The sequence below is a fragment of the Ursus arctos genome, unplaced genomic scaffold, assembly GCF_023065955.2.
Source record: "Ursus arctos isolate Adak ecotype North America unplaced genomic scaffold, UrsArc2.0 scaffold_2, whole genome shotgun sequence".
NCBI lineage: Eukaryota > Metazoa > Chordata > Mammalia > Carnivora > Ursidae > Ursus > Ursus arctos.
In genome coordinates this window covers 77,638,296-77,656,395 of record NW_026622874.1, presented here as the reverse complement: position 1 = coordinate 77,656,395, position 18,100 = coordinate 77,638,296, and the positions used below count along the sequence as shown (strand labels likewise).

At 54.5% G+C, this 18,100-nt stretch overlaps 1 protein-coding gene across 4 annotated transcripts in view; it reads left to right on the top strand.

The window, feature by feature from the left end:
* Positions 1–18,100, top strand: part of MYH11 (myosin heavy chain 11) — a 113,599-nt gene that overhangs the window by 83,366 nt on the left and 12,133 nt on the right. For all 4 annotated transcript variants that reach the window (XM_026520264.4, XM_026520263.4, XM_026520265.4 and 1 more), the window contains 16 exons: positions 840–1,033; positions 2,357–2,478; positions 2,645–2,714; positions 2,879–3,039; positions 4,442–4,550; positions 5,842–5,973; positions 6,070–6,276; positions 7,229–7,366; positions 8,440–8,563; positions 9,122–9,293; positions 10,777–10,989; positions 12,171–12,315; positions 14,240–14,446; positions 15,823–15,927; positions 16,016–16,168; positions 16,397–16,645. In XM_026520264.4, coding sequence (XP_026376049.1) covers positions 840–1,033; positions 2,357–2,478; positions 2,645–2,714; positions 2,879–3,039; positions 4,442–4,550; positions 5,842–5,973; positions 6,070–6,276; positions 7,229–7,366; positions 8,440–8,563; positions 9,122–9,293; positions 10,777–10,989; positions 12,171–12,315; positions 14,240–14,446; positions 15,823–15,927; positions 16,016–16,168; positions 16,397–16,645 — 2,501 coding nt within the window. The remainder of the gene's footprint in view (positions 1–839; positions 1,034–2,356; positions 2,479–2,644; positions 2,715–2,878; positions 3,040–4,441; positions 4,551–5,841; positions 5,974–6,069; positions 6,277–7,228; positions 7,367–8,439; positions 8,564–9,121; positions 9,294–10,776; positions 10,990–12,170; positions 12,316–14,239; positions 14,447–15,822; positions 15,928–16,015; positions 16,169–16,396; positions 16,646–18,100) is intronic.

The window sequence follows — 18,100 nt, the reverse complement described above, 5'->3', positions numbered from 1 at the left end:
CTTGGTGATTGTGCCACCACCACCACCAATAACACCACCACCTTCCTTGTTGAGTACCTATTAATGTGCCAGATTCCTGTCTTGGAGTGTTTGCTAATACCTTCTGCCCTGAATATTATTTCTCCGAATATCTACCTGATCACCGATTCAACTTATAGGAGAGATCACCCCCATTGCTCTTTCTCTCCCCCGTTACCCTGCTTTATCCTTCCAAGCACGCCTTACCCCTCGGAATATTGTACACTTACATATGTCATCATTGCTGGTCTCTTTCCACTAGAATATCCATAGAATATGAGCTGGGGGTGTGTGTGGAGACACATGGTCTTTGTTTTGTTCATGGTTGTATCCGTAGGGCCTGGCACACAGTAGGCTCTTAATAAATACTTGTTGGTAGATAAAGGACCAAAGGCAGGCAGGAAGGGTAAGCCTTATTTGCTTCTTCCTGCCCTATGAAGTAGATGTGTTGTTACCCCCATTTTGTAGAAGGAGAAACAGGCACAAAGTGGCACCAGGCCAACACAGTGGCAAGAGTGGGATTTATTTCCAGGTCTCTGTGACAGCATAAGAGAGAATTTGTTCTTTTTGTCACTCAGGGGCTTTCAGAGTTCCCAAATAGACAATACCTGGAAAGCAATCCTTTGCACCCCTCCCCCTACCTATTGCTGGAGGAAAGGTGTTGGTCCCCTGTGGAAGAGAATGGGGGAGGGCAGTTCCCACCAGAGAAGAGCAGAGGACTTAGGGTCTCCACCCTCTGGCCCTGGTCATCTGGCCTGTCGTGGAGGTGGCGGGCCCCTGGGTGGGCCAGAGGCTGACACCAACATTAACGTGCCCCACAGTGGACCGCATCGTGGGCCTGGACCAGATGGCCAAGATGACGGAGAGCTCGCTGCCCAGCGCCTCCAAGACCAAGAAGGGCATGTTCCGCACGGTGGGGCAGCTCTACAAAGAGCAGCTGGGGAAGCTGATGACCACACTGCGCAACACCACACCCAACTTCGTGCGCTGCATCATCCCCAACCACGAGAAGAGGGTGAGGCTGCTGGCTGGCTCCTTGGGGGTCAGGATGTCCTCCCTGGGGGCACCCTAGGGGCTTTGGGAAAGGGAGAGGCAGACCAGGGGAGAGGGGCAGGAGGAAAGCCTGAGTCCGTACCCCATGGCTCCATCTGACGCGGGTGGAAGGTTGTCTGAGTTGGGTACCTATTCCCCATCCTGGAGGCAAAGGAAGGTGAGGGGACGGAAGGGACTTTCAGCCCTGGAGTTTCCATCCAGGGCGTACAGTCACTCATGCGTTCATCATCCCAGTCAAGATTTACTGCGCTGCACCTGTGCCAGGTGCTGACGATACAGGCTGGACAAACTGTGGTCCTTGCCTGCAGGGTCCTTACAGTTCTAGGGCAGGGTGCTCAGCTGGGGCAGTGGTGCCCCTCCCCCGGGACACATGGCCATGTCTGCAGACTTTGTTAGCTGTCATAACTGGGAGGAACCTGCTGTTTGCATCCAGTGTGTAGAAGCCGGGGATGCTGCTAAACACCCTGTGGCACACAGGGCAGCCCTCACGGAGGGAAAAGCAGAGACTCATCCAGCCCAAGATGTCAGTAATGCTCACCCCGGGAGAGCCGGTGGGGGAGAGAAATACACAAGCTGCTATGCACGATGTAGTGTGGTCAATTATGAGAACACCGTGCAGCTGGGGTTCCCACTCCAGCCTCGGGGCTCCGAGAATGCTGCCTTGGGAGCCTGTAGGTATCAACTTGGTGAAGTGGAAGGCATCCTAGGCAATGGGACCTACCAAAGATGTGAGCTGAGAGATGAAAGGTCTAGGCAGTGAAACACTAGGTCATTTCACGTTGGCATGTGATGGTGTGAGGCAGGGATTGGGAGAGATGGGGTTGAATCACTTGGCAGGAGCTGGGTTGTGGCACTTCTCGTGGGTTGACCAGAGGAGGCATTGGGGGCTTTTAAAAGCAGGGGTATGCCATGATCAGACTGATGTTATGGAAACAGAATGGGAGGTTGCAGAGGGAAGCAGGTAGGGGGTGTTGATGGCGGGTGGATGGCAGTGGACAGCAGTACGTCCGTTGGGAGTTACCTGGAAGTAGCTGCTGTAGAACCATTGATGGAGAAGAGGTGAGGGAAGGAGAGGTGATGGGGAGGAAGCCCCAGCTTCTAGCCAGGTGATGCTGGTGTCACTGAGTACAAGAGAGGTGGCACCTGTACCCTCAGCTGAGACCTCACCTGGTGCCTCTGTCAACCTCGGTGGCCTGACAAGGTGGGTCACCCAGGCCTGAGATTTGGGGCTTGCTGCTCCCTGAGTCCCAGCCCCCCTGGTCCATGGGCCTCTCTGCCCTTGCAGTCTGGCAAGCTGGACGCCTTTCTGGTGCTGGAGCAGCTGCGCTGCAACGGGGTGCTGGAAGGCATTCGCATCTGCCGTCAGGGCTTCCCCAACAGGATCGTCTTCCAGGAGTTCCGCCAACGGTGAGCTTGCTGGGGCCACACATGGGGGTTGGGGTGGGCGGGGGGGTGAGCCAGGCCATATGGAGGGATGGCAGGACGCTGGAGAGGGGGGTGCACCAGCTCAGGAGGAGGGACAGAAGGACGCTGGAGAGGTGTTTGATCACTGGCATCTGCCCCGTGTCTCCAGCTACGAGATCCTGGCTGCCAACGCCATTCCCAAAGGCTTCATGGATGGGAAGCAGGCCTGCATTCTCATGGTGAGCCCTGCCCCAGCCCCTCCCCAGGGATCTGACTGCAACTCCCCCCCCAGTCCCTGGGGGCACTGCCAGGAGCTTGTTGGGATGGGACCTTCCTTAAACACGCCTCACGGACACATGTCACAGCTGAGAACAAGAGCACCTGTCCCCCCTTCCTTCTGCAGATCAAAGCCCTGGAACTCGACCCCAACTTGTACAGAATTGGCCAGAGCAAAATCTTCTTCCGGACGGGGGTCCTGGCACACCTGGAGGAGGAACGGGACTTGAAGATCACGGACGTCATCATGGCTTTCCAGGCCATGTGTCGCGGCTACCTGGCCAGGAAGTAAGGCTCCGAGTGCCGTCGCCTCCCTGCAAACGGCCCAGAAACCTACACTGCTCGGGGCGCTCTGCGGCCTCATATTCTGGTTTCTTGCTTCTAAGAAGCCACCTGCCGCGGCTGCTTCTTGCAGAAGCAAAAACGCTCCCACTGTAGGGATGCGCCCTAGTTATAAGTGCTCTCGTCCTACCACCCCCACTTACTTGCTGGTGAACTTGGGCAAGTTTCACTCTTTCCTTGAGGCCCCGATCTCTCCACTTGAGAATGAGGGTGCTCATTCCTGCCCTGTGGGGTTGTTTGTGAGGAGTCAGTGAAGGGCGTGAAGAGGGTTAAGAACAGGGCCAGGTGTCATTTCAGAAGTGTGAGAATATGGTCAGGTTTGGAGGAAAGAGGATTTGGCTGTATTTGTATCCCTGTGTTCAAAAGGAATTCCAAAGGCGGGGTCTTGGAAGATCGGATGCCCCTTATGTTTTGTGAGGCCTGAGGTCTGCACGAGGGATGGGGCTCCTTGTGGGAAGTCACACCCCAAAGAGGACTGCAGGGGGCTGACGGAGTGGCTCTCTGTCCGGGGCATGTGTTACCGTGAGGTGTGGACCGCGCTCTTGTCTGCAGAGCCCTCATTGCAGTAAGCTCATTCATTGCCAAGTGGCCCCAAGATAGTGAAGGCCAGAACAAGATGGTGGAGGCCAGAACCAAGATGGTGAAGGCCAAAACGGGGCGGCGGGGGGGGGGGGGGGCTCTTTGTAGTCCAGGGACTGATCTAAGTGTTAAATTCCATAACTAAATTCTCCGATGCCCCCTCCCGTCTCCACTAACTGGAGCGGCGTCCTTCTTCAAGTTCACCCATGTTCCAGGATGGCCGCTGAGCAGAAGAAAGAGAATCCTTTCAGCACCCTTGGCGGTGATTTGGCAAACCCATCGGCCCTTAAACCCAAAGAGTTCTGGTTCTGAGTCAGATTGGAGATTTCGAAAATACACCTGAGGAGAGACTAGGTTTGTCAGACCCTGAGCTTTGGGGAAGATGCAGCCCAGCTGGAGACATGTAGGATCCCCCTTAGGAATGGTGTAGCGTGGATTGACTTCCTAGGTGTTGTTTGGACCACGGCTCTGAGTCCAGGGCGTTTTCGTTGCTCACCGAGAAAGGCTCTGGCCTTCGGATGATTGAAGCAGTCATTGCCCAGACAGTACGCATGTGCTTCCTGAAGAAGGAGTTTTAGAGTTTCCTGAAGAATCTTGGCTGGAGAGAACTGGGGGGGCAGGGGGGACGTCCCTGCGCGAGTCACAACATCACACGCCGGACAGGCGCGTCTTGCTTTCGGGATGCTGAAGACGACTGCGTGGAGATAGGGGCTGGCTCCCCCCCCCCCCCCGGGAGGGGGTTCTCACGGCACCCCCTCCCCCGCCCCAGGGCCTTCGCCAAGCGGCAGCAACAGCTGACGGCCATGAAGGTGATTCAGAGGAACTGCGCGGCCTACCTCAAGCTGCGGAACTGGCAGTGGTGGAGACTTTTCACCAAGGTGGGTGTCGCGGGCCCCGCACCCGTGGGGACCCTCCGCCCGGGCTCTGTGCTCCAGACACTCCCACTGTGGGACCGCATTTGGTTGCCGGCCCGGGTGCACTCGGGGGCTCAGAATCAGAGCTCCCCTGTCCCCAGTCCTCCGGGCCCCAGAAGCCACCCCACCCCACCTTCTTCGGCACATGGGTTATCGATCACCCTGACTCAGATCCAGAGCATTTCCACAGGGACCCCTCAGGTTGCTCCTTTCTGGCCACGCCCACCTCCCCGGCATAGCCGATCCGTCCTCCCTTTCTGTGATGTTGCCGTTCCCAGAACGTTGCATCAACGGAGTCAGATGGTCTGGCTTCTGGGCAACTGGCTTTTTCGTCAAGCACCATGATTCTCTGGAAATCAGGAATCAGGGGCATTTGTCGTGCATCTTATTTACAGGAGCAAAATGTCAGCACCCAGCCCCCACCAGACTCAACCATCAGTGGGATGCTTTGCAACTCTTAAAAATGACGGCTATCCAAAAACCCTCGACGAGGGAGGTGGAGAGGGAACCTACCCCCACATAATAAAGGCCTGCTCTAGAAAACCCACGGCTAACGTCATCCTTAACGGGGACAAAACTGAGAGCTTTTCCCCTAAAGCCAGGAGTAAGACAGGGATGTCCCCTCTCACCCATCCTGTGCCACAAAAATGGCAGCTATCAAGAAACAAAGGTGTAAGGCTGACAGAGCGGCATGGGGGCATAATCCTCCTGTAGTTTTAAGTAACGGTGTGGCATAGAAAATCGGACAGCGTGATCTCGGGTGTATTTTTTAAACATACAGGAGAACAGACTGGCGGGAAATGCCAACAACGTGCGCATTGACCTTGATGGGGAGGGAGAACGTGGGAGATTTCTTTTCTCCTTGGAATGAAATATGGCCCTTGGTCAGCAGTAATTCTCTGGGAAGGGACTAAATGGGAGGAGGAGAGACGTCTTCCTTCACACCGTGCACCTTTCCGGTTGCTCTAGTGTATGATTTCTCAACCTCGGTGCTGTTGGTGTTTTGGGATGGATAATCCCGTCTTGCGGGGGCTCCCCTGTGCGTTCTAGAATCTGCAACGGCGTCCCCGGCCCGTACCCACTCCGTGTTGGTAGCATCCGGCCCAAACTGTCCCCAGAAATCCCCAAGCGTGCCCTCGGGGGTGTGGGATGGCATAAACCGTCCCTGGTTGAGAACCGCTGATCTGAGCGAGTAGGAGAGCTTACACCTGCCTTGTGCCATGAGAGCCAATGACATCTGTTGGCGTGTGTGCAGGTGAAGCCCCTGCTGCAGGTGACACGGCAGGAGGAGGAGATGCAGGCCAAGGAGGATGAGCTGCAGAAGACCAAGGAGCGGCAGCAGAAGGCCGAGAGCGAGCTCAAGGAGCTGGAGCAGAAACACTCGCAGGTAGCTGCCCGGGCGTGCGCGGCGGGGCTGCGGAGGGAGGGCGGGCGGGTGTGTCCCCGCGGGGCTCACCGGCCGCCCCCTGCTCCCCGCGTGCAGCTGGCCGAGGAGAAGAACCTGCTTCAGGAGCAGCTGCAGGCCGAGACAGAGCTGTATGCTGAGGCCGAGGAGATGCGGGTCCGGCTGGCGGCGAAGAAACAGGAGCTGGAGGAGATCCTGCATGAGATGGAGGCCCGCCTGGAGGAGGAGGAAGACCGCGGCCAGCAGCTGCAGGCCGAGAAGAAGAAGATGGCCCAGCAGATGCTGGTAAGGGCCTGCAGGGGCTGCTACCCTTGGAGGGTGGCTTATCGTTCGACCCTCCCTGCAGGCCTGGGAGGTGCGTGTGGTCATGTATGTCCCCGCGGGGGACTAGGGCTTGGAGATAATGGGCCATCTGCGCAGGCAGGGCCACGTAGCCAGAGCGGTCTCCTGGAGGGCCCGCTCTGTTCTCCTGCCCTGCCCTCCGTGTGCGAGCGAACACCTTTTCTCTCCTAGCAACCCCGTGAGAGGGTTAATTGTATTAGTGAGCTGGGGTTGCAGGACAAAACACCCCCGGAACTTAGCAGCTAGGAACAACAAATCAGCGTGTCGTGGGGTCGCCTGGAGGTTCTGGCTGAGAGTCTGTCCTGAGGTTGCAGTCGGGATGTGAGCCCAGGGCTGGAGGACCCGTGTCCACGTGGCTTGCTCCCGTGGCTTGCTCCCGTGGCTGTGGTCAAGAGGCCTCAGCAACTCGCTGGAGCGGCGGGGGTGGGGTGGGGGGCTTCTCCTTAGAGCTACATGGCGGCTGGCTTCCCCCAGGAGGAACGAATGGAGAGAGGGAACAGGGGAGGAGGCCACGGTGCCTCTTACAGCCTAATCTCGGACATCCCGCCCCATCGCTTCCTCCTGGTTTATTTGTTAGAAGAGCATCCTAAATCCAGCCCACACTGATGGGGAGAGGAATTAGCCTCCACCTCCTGAAGGGAAGACTACCAGAGAATTGGTGGGCACGTTTTGAAACCACACAGTATCTACTATCCCCGTTTGACAGATGGAAAGACTGAGGCTTCACGAAGCCAGTGGTTTCCCAAAGCTTTTATTTCCAGTAAAAGGAGACCACAGTGCATGGTGGTGGGGTGGGTTCCGTGAGGCCCAGACTCCACGTAAGTCAACCCCCCAAGCTGCGAGAGAGGGTCCCTGTTGTGAGCGAGGTTTGTGATTCTTTCCCTCCCCAAAAAAGGACCTGGAAGAGCAGCTGGAGGAGGAGGAAGCTGCGAGGCAGAAGCTACAGCTCGAGAAGGTCACGGCCGAGGCCAAGATCAAGAAACTGGAGGACGATATTCTGGTCATGGACGATCAGAACAATAAGCTGTCAAAAGTGAGCGCGTGGGGCCAGCGTCTGCGTTAACCTGGCGGGCTCCCCGGGGCCAAGCGCTCCAGATGCTTTCCCTCTCTGGCCAAATGCAAGATGCTGGAGGCAGCCTTCTGACTGCCATCTAGAGGCAGGTGGACCCCATGAACGGAGTCCCCAGCGGTCCCAGCAGCACCAGGGCTGCCATGGAGCAGGTCTCAGAAATTCCATGCCAGTAGACACCCCTGAGTTGGCAAAGGCAGCCATGAACCTGAGACTTGGGGGCCTCTCCTGCATTCTCGCAAGGCCACTTCCAGTTAGTAATAGGGTGAACCGTGGTCCTGGTTTGCCTGGGACTGAAGGCTTTCTGGAATGTGGGACTTTGAGTGGCCAAACTGGAAAAGTCCCTGTGTCACCTGGGATGAGTAGGTCACCCAAGGCAGGAACCACTAAGCAGCTCCACTGAGGTTGGGCTCCCTTGAGTTCTTTGAACTAGATGTCAGCTGGCACCTACTGTGAGCCAGGCCCTGTTTGGGGTGCAGGGCATGCATGGTGAAGGGGGGTCCTGCCCTGGTGGGGCTCATACTCTAGGGAGGCAGGAAACACCTAACCATTAATGGCCCTCATTATCAGGGTTCTGAAGAAGGTGTTCACCATATTATAAAAATAGAGCATTAGGGGATGGAAGCAAGGTATTCCGGGAAGGCTTCCTGGAGGAAGTGACATTTAAGAGGAAACCTAAAGAATGAAGAGCAGTTGGAAAGGGAGTGGAGGAGCAGCTCAGCAGGTGGTCCTATCTGTGCAAAGGCCCTGTGGCAGGGAAGAGCCGGCATGTGGTAGGCAGGGATGAGGGTGTGATTGCTTGGAACATGAAGTGTGGGGGTCAGAGGTCGCATGAGATGGGAAATGGCTGGGTTTTAGGGAATGACCATTAAGGAACTTCTCTTTATATTTTAATATTAGAGGTTGTCTTTGGTGTTCATGTGGGTTTTCTTTCCAACTGTTTATCTGGAAATAACTAAAAATGAAATGTAGATCCTGGAGAAGAGGAAAAAAAAAAAATAAAACCTACCAATATTTCTTTTTCTTTTCCCCAAAAGGAGCGAAAACTCCTCGAAGAGAGGATTAGTGACTTGACAACGAATCTTGCAGAAGAGGAAGAAAAGGCCAAGAATCTTACCAAGCTAAAAAATAAGCACGAATCTATGATTTCAGAACTGGAAGGTAAACTGGCTATCTCGAAGAGGGTTTCAAATGGGTGTTTTAAAATCAGCTGGGGTGCCTGGGTGGCTCAGTCGGTTAAGCGTCTGCCTTTGGCTCAGGTCATGATCTCGGGGTCCTGGGATCGAGTCCTGCATCGGGCTCCCTGCTCAGCAGGGAATCTGCTTCTCCCTCTGCCCCTCCCCACTGCTCATGCTCTCTCTCTCTCAAATAAATAAAACCTAAAAGAAAAATAAAATCAGAGAGCAAATCTGAGCGTGGCAGATGATTTTAGGGGAGGTACAACCCTCTCGAGGCTCCCGCAGCCAACACACCAGTCATAATAATAAGGTGCTTTACATCAGCATTGATTTTCCTCCCGCAAGAGAGTGGTCTGGGCTGTGACAGTTACGTGTGTGTGTGTGTGTGTGTGTGTGTGTGCGCGCGCGTGTGTGTGCGCGTGCGTGTGCGCGTGCACGCGTGTTCATGTGCGTGTCCGTGAGTTGCCACAGCAGAAAGGCTTGCCCTCTGGGCGCCTTGCTGTAGTTTGCACCTGCTGAAGGGTGCCTGGCTTTGTCGTAGTGCGGCTGAAGAAGGAGGAGAAGAGCCGGCAGGAGCTGGAGAAGCTGAAGCGGAAGCTGGAGGGGGAGGCCAGTGACCTCCACGAGCAGATAGCCGACCTGCAGGCGCAGATCGCGGAGCTCAAGATGCAGCTGGCCAAGAAGGAGGAGGAGCTGCAGGCCGCCCTGAGCAGGTAGCCTGGCTGGCGGGGCGCGTCCGGTGCTCCTGTGGGTCTGTGGGCCCCGTGCCCTCCTGCCGAACCACAGTGGGCCCTGTCTTCCTCCTCCTCCAGGCAGGCCTCTGTGCTCCTGGGTGCCTCCCCTGTCCTGCTTGCACCTCCAGAACCATGCCACCGACTTCCCTCTCTTCCTTCCAAACTCCTCCTGTCTCCATATCTCCCCTACTTCTGCCCCATCTGCCTCTTGGATGTCCAGGCCCTTCTCGTCTACAGTGGCCCAGGGAGTCTGGGCACTGCGTGCCTGAGCCCGGGACGACCCTCGTGCCCCTCCTTCTGCTCTCCTCCCACCCCCAGACTGCAGTAGCCCTCAGATTCTGCTGGTCCTTTGAGACGTGTCCCTGCCCCATCCCGTTTGCCCTTCTCCTGGCTGGGTTCACGCTAACCCTCGCACCGGGAATCCTGCAGCCACAGCTCACGGGGATTCTCCTGTTCACTGTGCCACGCTCTTTCCAGGCGGCATCTTCGCGCACACCAGCTAGGGACACTGCTGCGATCTCTGTGTCCCTGAGCAGGAAGCCATGCGTGGGGGGAGGTGAGGGAATGTGAGCTGGGATCGGAGCCCCAGCACTTTCTGACTGGTCCCCTGGCCAGCTCTTTCGCTCCCAGTGTGTGCTGCAGGACTGCGCTAGGGTGATGGACCAGAAGCATCCCCTGGGCTGTGAACCTTCGCGGAAGACTTCGCTGGCTTGTGCACAGAAGGCCAGGCTCCCGCTCCGCACGCCCTGTCCCTAACCCGACCCTTTAGCTTTCTCTCCTACTGCTCCCGTCCCCAGGCTCTGTACGGTTGAGGTGCTCATCTCCCCCTGCTCTGAGGAGTCTTGCCTCTGAGCCCTCTTTCATGTTGCTCCCTTTCCTTCCATCACAGCAAGAGGTCAGCTCCACCATGCGTCAGGAGGGAGCTGCCTTCCACGAAAGTCCTAATGCACTCCAGGCCATTCAGACAGTGCATTTATGCCCCACCTTGAGCCATGGTCGCCGCGTCCCCCACACTGGGGGCCCTAGTTTTAATAGCTCCCCAAGCAACACCTGGTGCTTTGCATGGAGCAGGCCCTCAGCCACTGTTTGAGCAAAAGGAAGAAAGAAAAACAAGTAGCTGCTAAGGAGAAAGGACTGTCTAGTGTTCACAGAGCATCTATTAAGCTCCTGCTGTGAACGAGGCACCTGACTAGTCTGGGACCAGGCTCTGCTTTCACACACACACACACACACACACACACACTCACCACAGTCTGTTTTTTGACATCAGACAAGTCCTAATCTGCCAGCAGTCCCACCTAGCAAGAAGGGGTCCCCCATGTCTCAGGGACGTGGGTGGAACGTGGCTTGATGTCTATGGAGCATGAGTTTCTGGTTCCCAGGAAACAATCTTTGGTGACGTCGTGAGATCTCAGGGGCCAGGGACCCAGGGGTCTTGATCCTGGTGATCTGTCCCCGGCAGGCTCGACGATGAAATTGCTCAGAAGAACAATGCTCTGAAGAAGATCCGGGAGCTGGAGGGTCACATCTCAGACCTCCAGGAGGACCTGGACTCAGAACGGGCGGCGAGAAACAAGGCCGAGAAGCAGAAGCGGGACCTGGGGGAGGAGCTGGAAGCTCTGAAGACAGAGCTGGAGGACACGCTGGACAGCACGGCCACCCAGCAGGAGCTCAGGTGGGAGCATGGATGGGGCGGTGGAGGAGCGGCAGCCCCCAGGCACACCCTGAATCACAGGCCTCCTCAGGCCCCACAGTCACCGTCTGGAATCGAGGCACGACCCTTATTCATCTAATTTTGCGTCATGGTAGTAGGACCTGCTCGATTCGAGAACAATCTGAAAGCTATAGAAACACAGACACCAAAAACATCACCCTTAGTCCCAACACAGTCAACATTTTTGGGTATTCCTTCCCGTCTTCTCATGTGTGTGTCCGCGTGTGTCAGTAGTCCTCCAGGTCCCAGTCCCCAAGCGTGTGTCTGTCCTGTGACCCATGTTTTAAAACAACATTTGTTGGATGTGTCCTAAGATTCACTGCAGGATCGCAGACACCGGCAACAAAAAAACGCCCCAGAACAAACACACACACCACAAAAACCCCAACAAAAACAGTTCACCTGCTAGATAAGGAAAGCTGACTTTAGTGAAAGTAGGTCACTTATTCATTCAACAAACATGCAGATGGATTTGAGCGCGTCCTGGGTCAGGAGCTAACACTGAGACCGATTTCCCACACTCTGGGGTTTTGTGCCACATCCTTTACCTGTGCGTAGAAGCCAACACAGTGTCCTGCTCCCTCTCCATCTGGTCCACAATCCAGAAAAGCCCGGTGCAGTATTTAAGCACATGGGCTCCGAGCCAGACCAGGTTCTGGCTCTTATCGCCCAGTGGTTGTCCAACATGTGCAAACTGCCTACCCTCTCTTAGCCTTAGATTTCTCATCTGTAAATTGGAAGAATTCATATATCTGCCCCTGAGGGTCACTCTAAAGGTAACATTCAAGAACTTAGGTCAGGGCCTGGCATATAATAAATGCTCAATAAATAAGAGCTAATATGAACATTTGAGGAACATTTTGCAACTCAACGTTCCTTCAACATGATTTTGAGTATTTTTGCGTATTTATTGGCTGGCTTTGAGAGTTTCTGGGCAGTAACCACGCTCCTCATTTTGCAGCTGAGGAAATGCCGGGTCCGGAGAGGTTAGGTGACTCCCCCGAGGTCACACAGCCAGGGAGGGCTGGCGATGGAGACCTCAGCTCGGGGTCCTGGGAGAGCGCTCATTCCTGTGCGTAGCACTGTCTGAAGTGAAGCCCTATCTCCACGCAACGGCCACTCACTGTGTTCTTCCCGCCCAGGGCCAAGAGGGAGCAGGAGGTGACGGTGTTGAAGAAGGCCCTGGACGAGGAGACGCGGTCCCACGAGGCCCAGGTCCAGGAGATGAGGCAGAAGCACACCCAGGCGGTGGAGGAGCTCACCGAGCAGCTGGAGCAGTTCAAGAGGGTACGTGGTGAGCTTTTTGGTGACCATATATGCCAACAGCTTCCGATAACTACAGATCAGGGTCTGTGCTGAGACAGAGCCAGCCGTATGACACTGTAATGACAATGGTCGAGAGGGCATTTAGTAAGTACATAGGTCAGTTACTCCTCACAACCGCCTGTGAGACAGGTGCTGAGGAGCCCATCCAACACATGAAGGATCAGAGTGCCTAGAGGTGAAGGGACTTACCCAAGGTCCTACAGCTAGTGCCTGAGCCGGGATTTGAACCCAGGCAGGCAGTGGGTAAACCTGCCTCATACCCTCTCCAGGGCAGGGTCTACAATCCACTGCCCCCCACAGATAAGCCACCGTTTAGCAAAACTTCTGGGAGGATAACTTGAGATGGACAACATCCTATAATTTCTCTGCAGATGGGAGGGAAACAGCTCTCTGGCAGAGTTTGAGAATGACAGGATCTAATCGCTCTTCCCCCCGCCGCCCCCCCGTGCTGGGCTATTTGGGGCGTATGGGATGTGGGGCAGCGAAAGAGCACTCCTCTGAATGCTTTGTACCGGGAACTTCCTCTCCCTTGGGAGAATTTCCTTGAGTTTCATTCCGAGGGGTGAGCTTTGTAGCTTGCAACATCTAGATTCTTTCCCTCAAGATCTGAATTCTGTCCCTCACCCTCAGTGCTATGGCTTCCCCGCATCCCAGCACTTTCTAGATATCCCCCCAAGCTAGACTAAGTGGGGGTGGCATTACCTAAAACGTGTTGGAGTTGGCATTTGTTCCTGTGACTAGCCTAGGTGAATATTCCTCGGGAGGTGTTTTACTGAGCACCTTTCTGTGAGCTAGGTCACTGCCGCTGCTCGCAGAATCTCAAAATTTCCTGCACGTGAAAATAATGGCCCCACACTGTTCCATTGCTTTCCATTTCATTTCATTTCCTCTGTGGCCTTGTTAATGGGCAGATCCCCTGGCCCCATCTTCCGCCCACATACAGGTGGTCTTAGGACCATTCTGGAAACTGCGGTGCCAGACCGAGCCCCCCTCACCCTCCAGATGAGTAAAAGGACCCTTGTTTGTGTCCTCTTCTCAAGTGGGATCGGAATACCAGCCTTGGACATTGTCTCAATGCTTTATGCATGTTGGGCAAATACGATTTTGCTCATCCTAACTACAATGTACATTTCCCCTTCCGGTACTAAGTTGAATAAAAGGGGTGTGGACATCCTTATGTTGTTCCTGACCTAAGGCGAAAAGCTGTTTTTCCCCACTGAGTATGTTTGTCTTGCTTTTTAAAAGTGAGAATTCCTGAGGTATATGCAGTAAAACCCACCAATTTTAACTGTCGGGTTCGATGAATTTTGAGCTATGCGTATGTATCCATCACCCGTCACGGTACAGGACACTGGGATTTTTCGTAAAGAAGCTGGAACCCAGATTTTTTTTTAAAGGTTTTTTTTTTTTTTTAAGATTTTATTTATTTATTCATGAGAGAGAGAGGCAGAGGCAGAAGCAGACTCCCCACTGAGCAGGGAGCCCAATGCAGGACTAGATCCCAGGACCCTGGGGTCATGACCTGAGCCGAAGGCAGACACTTAACAGACTGAACCACCCAGGTGCCCCTGGAATCCAGATTTTTACATGACATTACTTTATTAAAATGTTGGCAACTAAGAATAGGTCAACCAGGACATGACCGCAGGTTGGCTGTAGCTCGTGGGATCCTTTGCAACCCGTGAGCTTTAGAAAAAAGAGAATACAAAAAGTCTTAGAGTGACTGTGTGTCCCCCACCCCGCCATGTCCCTCCCCTCCCTGGAACCTTCCTGACTGATGGAGGGAAAGGGAAAGAGGACGATGCCCCCAAGGGGCAGAGCTTCTGATCTTTAACTGTCCCTGGCCGGAGCTGTACCGCCTCCCCGCCTCTGCTTCCTCGGCCAGGCCAAGGCCAATCTAGACAAGAACAAGCAGACGCTGGAGAAGGAGAACGCCGACCTGGCCGGAGAGCTGCGGGTCCTGAGCCAAGCCAAGCAGGAGGTGGAGCACAAGAAGAAGAAGCTGGAGGTGCAGCTGCAGGAACTGCAGTCCAAGTGCAGCGACGGGGAGCGCGCCCGGGCCGAGCTCAACGACAAGGTCCACAAGCTGCAGGTGAGGCGCGGCGCAGCCAGGCTCCCTTGATCCCAGCTCTGCGTGGGAGGACGCTCTTCGCAGCTAACTGAAGTCTCTCTTGCTGCAAAGCAAGTCGCTTTCCTCTTGTTGCCATCCTCAGGGAGAGATGGGCTCTCTCTTCCATTCTCTTCGTCTGCTCATTCAGCAAGCATTTGCTGTGGGCCCATTTGCTGTGGGCCGGGCACAATGTTTAATGCTGAGACACAGCAGTGAGAAAGACCCGGTACCTGGCCCGATAGAACTCTGACCCAGTGGAGGGAAAGGCATTTCTAGTCCCATGAATGAATGCAAAATGATGCAGTTAGTGTAAGTAACAAGGGGCCTGGCCTGCAGGAAGAGTCTGGAAAGGCTTCCCTAAGAAGGAGGTATAGTCTGAGATAAGTAGAAGGCTAGCAGGCAGAGGGAAAAGCATGTGCAAGGGCCCAGGGGTAGGCGGGAAATTATAAGAGATGACAGAAGGAGAGCGAGAATGCTGAGCTAGAAGGGGAAACGTGCAAAGTGGGACTAGAGAGGTAGGTCGTGCCTGGATGACACAGGGTCTTCAAGGCCCCATTATACGTATATTCGTCTTTACTCCGAGTGATGAGAAGCCATTGATAGGTTTTAAGAGGAGCAATGACAAGGTCTGTTTGTCTTTGGTCTTATCTAGCTTTGACTAGAGGTTTGGCCTGACTTCCATTCATTGGATATAGGCAGACCTTTGATAAATATTTAATGTGCTTATAGCCTGGGACAGGGGAGGCAAGGGAAGCATTAAATATGATTTTTTCCCCACGTGCAGGGGAGAGCAGGGACTCTGCTCTCCTAACATAAGCAACATTCTAGAGGAGCAGAGTCAAGATCATTTATATCCTCGTTGTAAGTGCGAAGGGGATGGACGGTGGGCTGGAATCTCCAAAAGGACCTGCTCCTGCACCTCTGGTTTTGGCCATAAGGGCCCATGAAAGGGCCAAGAGTAGGGGTGAGGAAGAGGGTGGTGGGAAAAGGGCCCTTGGAAGCAGAGGTGTCGTCGGCATCCTCTTCTCCAACATTGGGGAGCAGGCGGGTCTAGAGCAGCTCTGTGTCTGGCCTCTCAAACCCGCTGTTTCATTTTTTTGCCACCCTTGGCAAGGATCTAGGATCCAGGATCCATTTCGTGGGATTAGGGCTCAGTCAATACAGTTTGGGGCTCTAAGAGGTTCTTAGAACCAGACATCCCAACTTGTAGGCGATACGCTTCCCTTGGGAGCCACGGAGCTACCGTGATTGGGCCCCATCGTTCGTGGGTATTTCTCCACCGGTGGATACCACAGGGCTTCTCTTACTTAACAAGGATCCCGTTCTGGAGGTTCTAACCAGTCTCTCGGCGTCCTCAGAATGAAGTGGAGAGTGTCACAGGGATGCTGAACGAGGCTGAGGGGAAGGCCATAAAACTGGCCAAGGACGTGGCGTCCCTTGGGTCCCAGCTCCAGGACACCCAGGTGGGTATTGGGCCACATCATCCAGAGGGACCTGGGGTAGGAACTTCCCGTGTGTGGGTCCCTGGGACTTCCGTCTGTCCTTCCGTAGGAGCTGCTTCAGGAAGAAACCCGGCAGAAGCTCCACGTGTCCACCAAGTTGCGCCAGCTGGAGGACGAGAGGAACAGTCTGCAGGACCAGCTGGACGAGGAGATGGAAGCCAAGCAGAACCTGGAGCGTCACATCTCGACTCTGAACATCCAGGTGCTGGCTGGGTGTCCTTGCTTTGCCAGGACTGAGCCCTGGGGGGAGATCAGGAGCTCTGAGGGGCTGTGGTGGAGACTTGGAGCCATTTTGCTTGGCTCACTGGCTCCCCCTGATGTTACATTTCTGCAATGTGTGGAAGGTGGTCTCTTCTCAGGGTAGGGCCAGGGAGGGGAAGCACCCAAAGGCCCTCCTCTTACTGGAGGACCCTGCACCCTGCCGTTTTAGCTCTCCGATTCCAAGAAGAAGCTGCAGGACTTTGCCAGCACCGTGGAAGCCTTGGAAGAGGGCAAGAAGAAGTTCCAGAAGGAGATCGAAGGCCTCACCCAGCAGTATGAAGAGAAGGCAGCTGCTTACGACAAACTGGAAAAGACCAAGAACAGGCTTCAGCAGGAGCTGGACGACCTGGTCGTCGATTTGGACAACCAGCGGCAACTGGTGTCCAACCTGGAGAAGAAGCAGAAGAAGTTCGATCAGGTAGGGGCTGGAGGGCGGTCCGCTGCGTGCGGACACGGGCTGGGGCAGGTCTGCGAGGCTGTGTACCTGCAGCTCGGGAAAGCTAGCTTGCCTCGGGTGACCGTGAAACACAAGGGCTTCTAGTTCAGAGCAGAAGAGCGGCACCGCCCAGATGTGCCTCCCAGGTACCGCCACCGTGAGGGCCCCATGACGCCGACGATGCCTTAGCTTCTAGCCCTGATAAGGCATGAGATTTATTTACTCAACAAGTGTTTATGGACTGCCTCCTGAAGATTCCAAGTAATGTCATGCTTCTACCCTTCGGATAACCACTTTCCCCTAACATTTCATCATGCAGAATTTCAAGCACCCAGCAACACTGAAAGCATGAAACAGTGAACACCTGTATGCCCACCACCTGCATCAGATCCTGAACGCTTTACCAAGCTCGCGTTCTTACATGTTTATGAATAATGATGAACTGTACTTGTCAATGCTAGCTTACCTTTTGGATGCATTTCAAAGCAGATGACAGACCTCCGCCTGCATACCTCAACATGCTGCGTTAACTAGAGGTCTTGTTTAAGATAGAATTTTGCTTCTCATGAGATAAAAATTTACCTACACGGAAATGCACCAATTTTTACGGGTACACTCTCTCGAGTTCTGACGAATGCATACACCTGTGTGGCCCAGATCCCCAAATACTGACTTTGATTATGCTGTCGCTCAGATTTAGCAAACATCATTCGGTTTGCAAGTGACTTGGGGTTATCCTAAAAATCAGTCTGGGAATTGTACGGGGCCGGTGCCAGAGGCGTGGGGGCTCAGAGCCCCGGCTTCTGGGTGACACGCTGGCTCTTCCCTTTTCCGTCTCGGTGTGGTCGGCCTGTCTTCACTGTGTCTACTCTGCTTCTCCGTTATCGGTTCGGAGGCCTGAGGTCCCGTCTTTCCTTTCCTGTCACATGTGGTGTACGGCTTTTGTGTCAGCTGTGCTGTTTGGGGGCCTATTACTTACCTGTCTTTGCTGACTTCTAGAAGTCTGGGTTTGGATGTGTCAGTGTGGGATAGGCTACTCTGCAGATGAGATGAAGGTCCCTGCTCTGGCTCCTAGGGCACTTTTGAGAGCTGGAGACGAGTGGCCATGAAAAAACCAAAAAGAATGATTGGCCTCCGGCAGGATTAACTGTCAGTTGGACCTCAGTAGCAGCGTGTTCTAACCGACATGGGCAGCATGAGTGATTTCAAAACACACTCAGCAGTTGTAACTGGGCACAAGGTCGCCCTGGAAGTCAGAAGCCAGCTTATGATTAACTCTTTCCGGAGATCTCTCATTTATTTATTTATTTATTTATTTATTTATTTATTTATTTATTTAATTTGACAGCACAAGCAGGGGGAGCAGCAGGGAGAGCAGGCTCCCTATTGAGCATGGAGCCCAATGCGGGGCTCCATCCCAGCGCCCTGGGATCATGA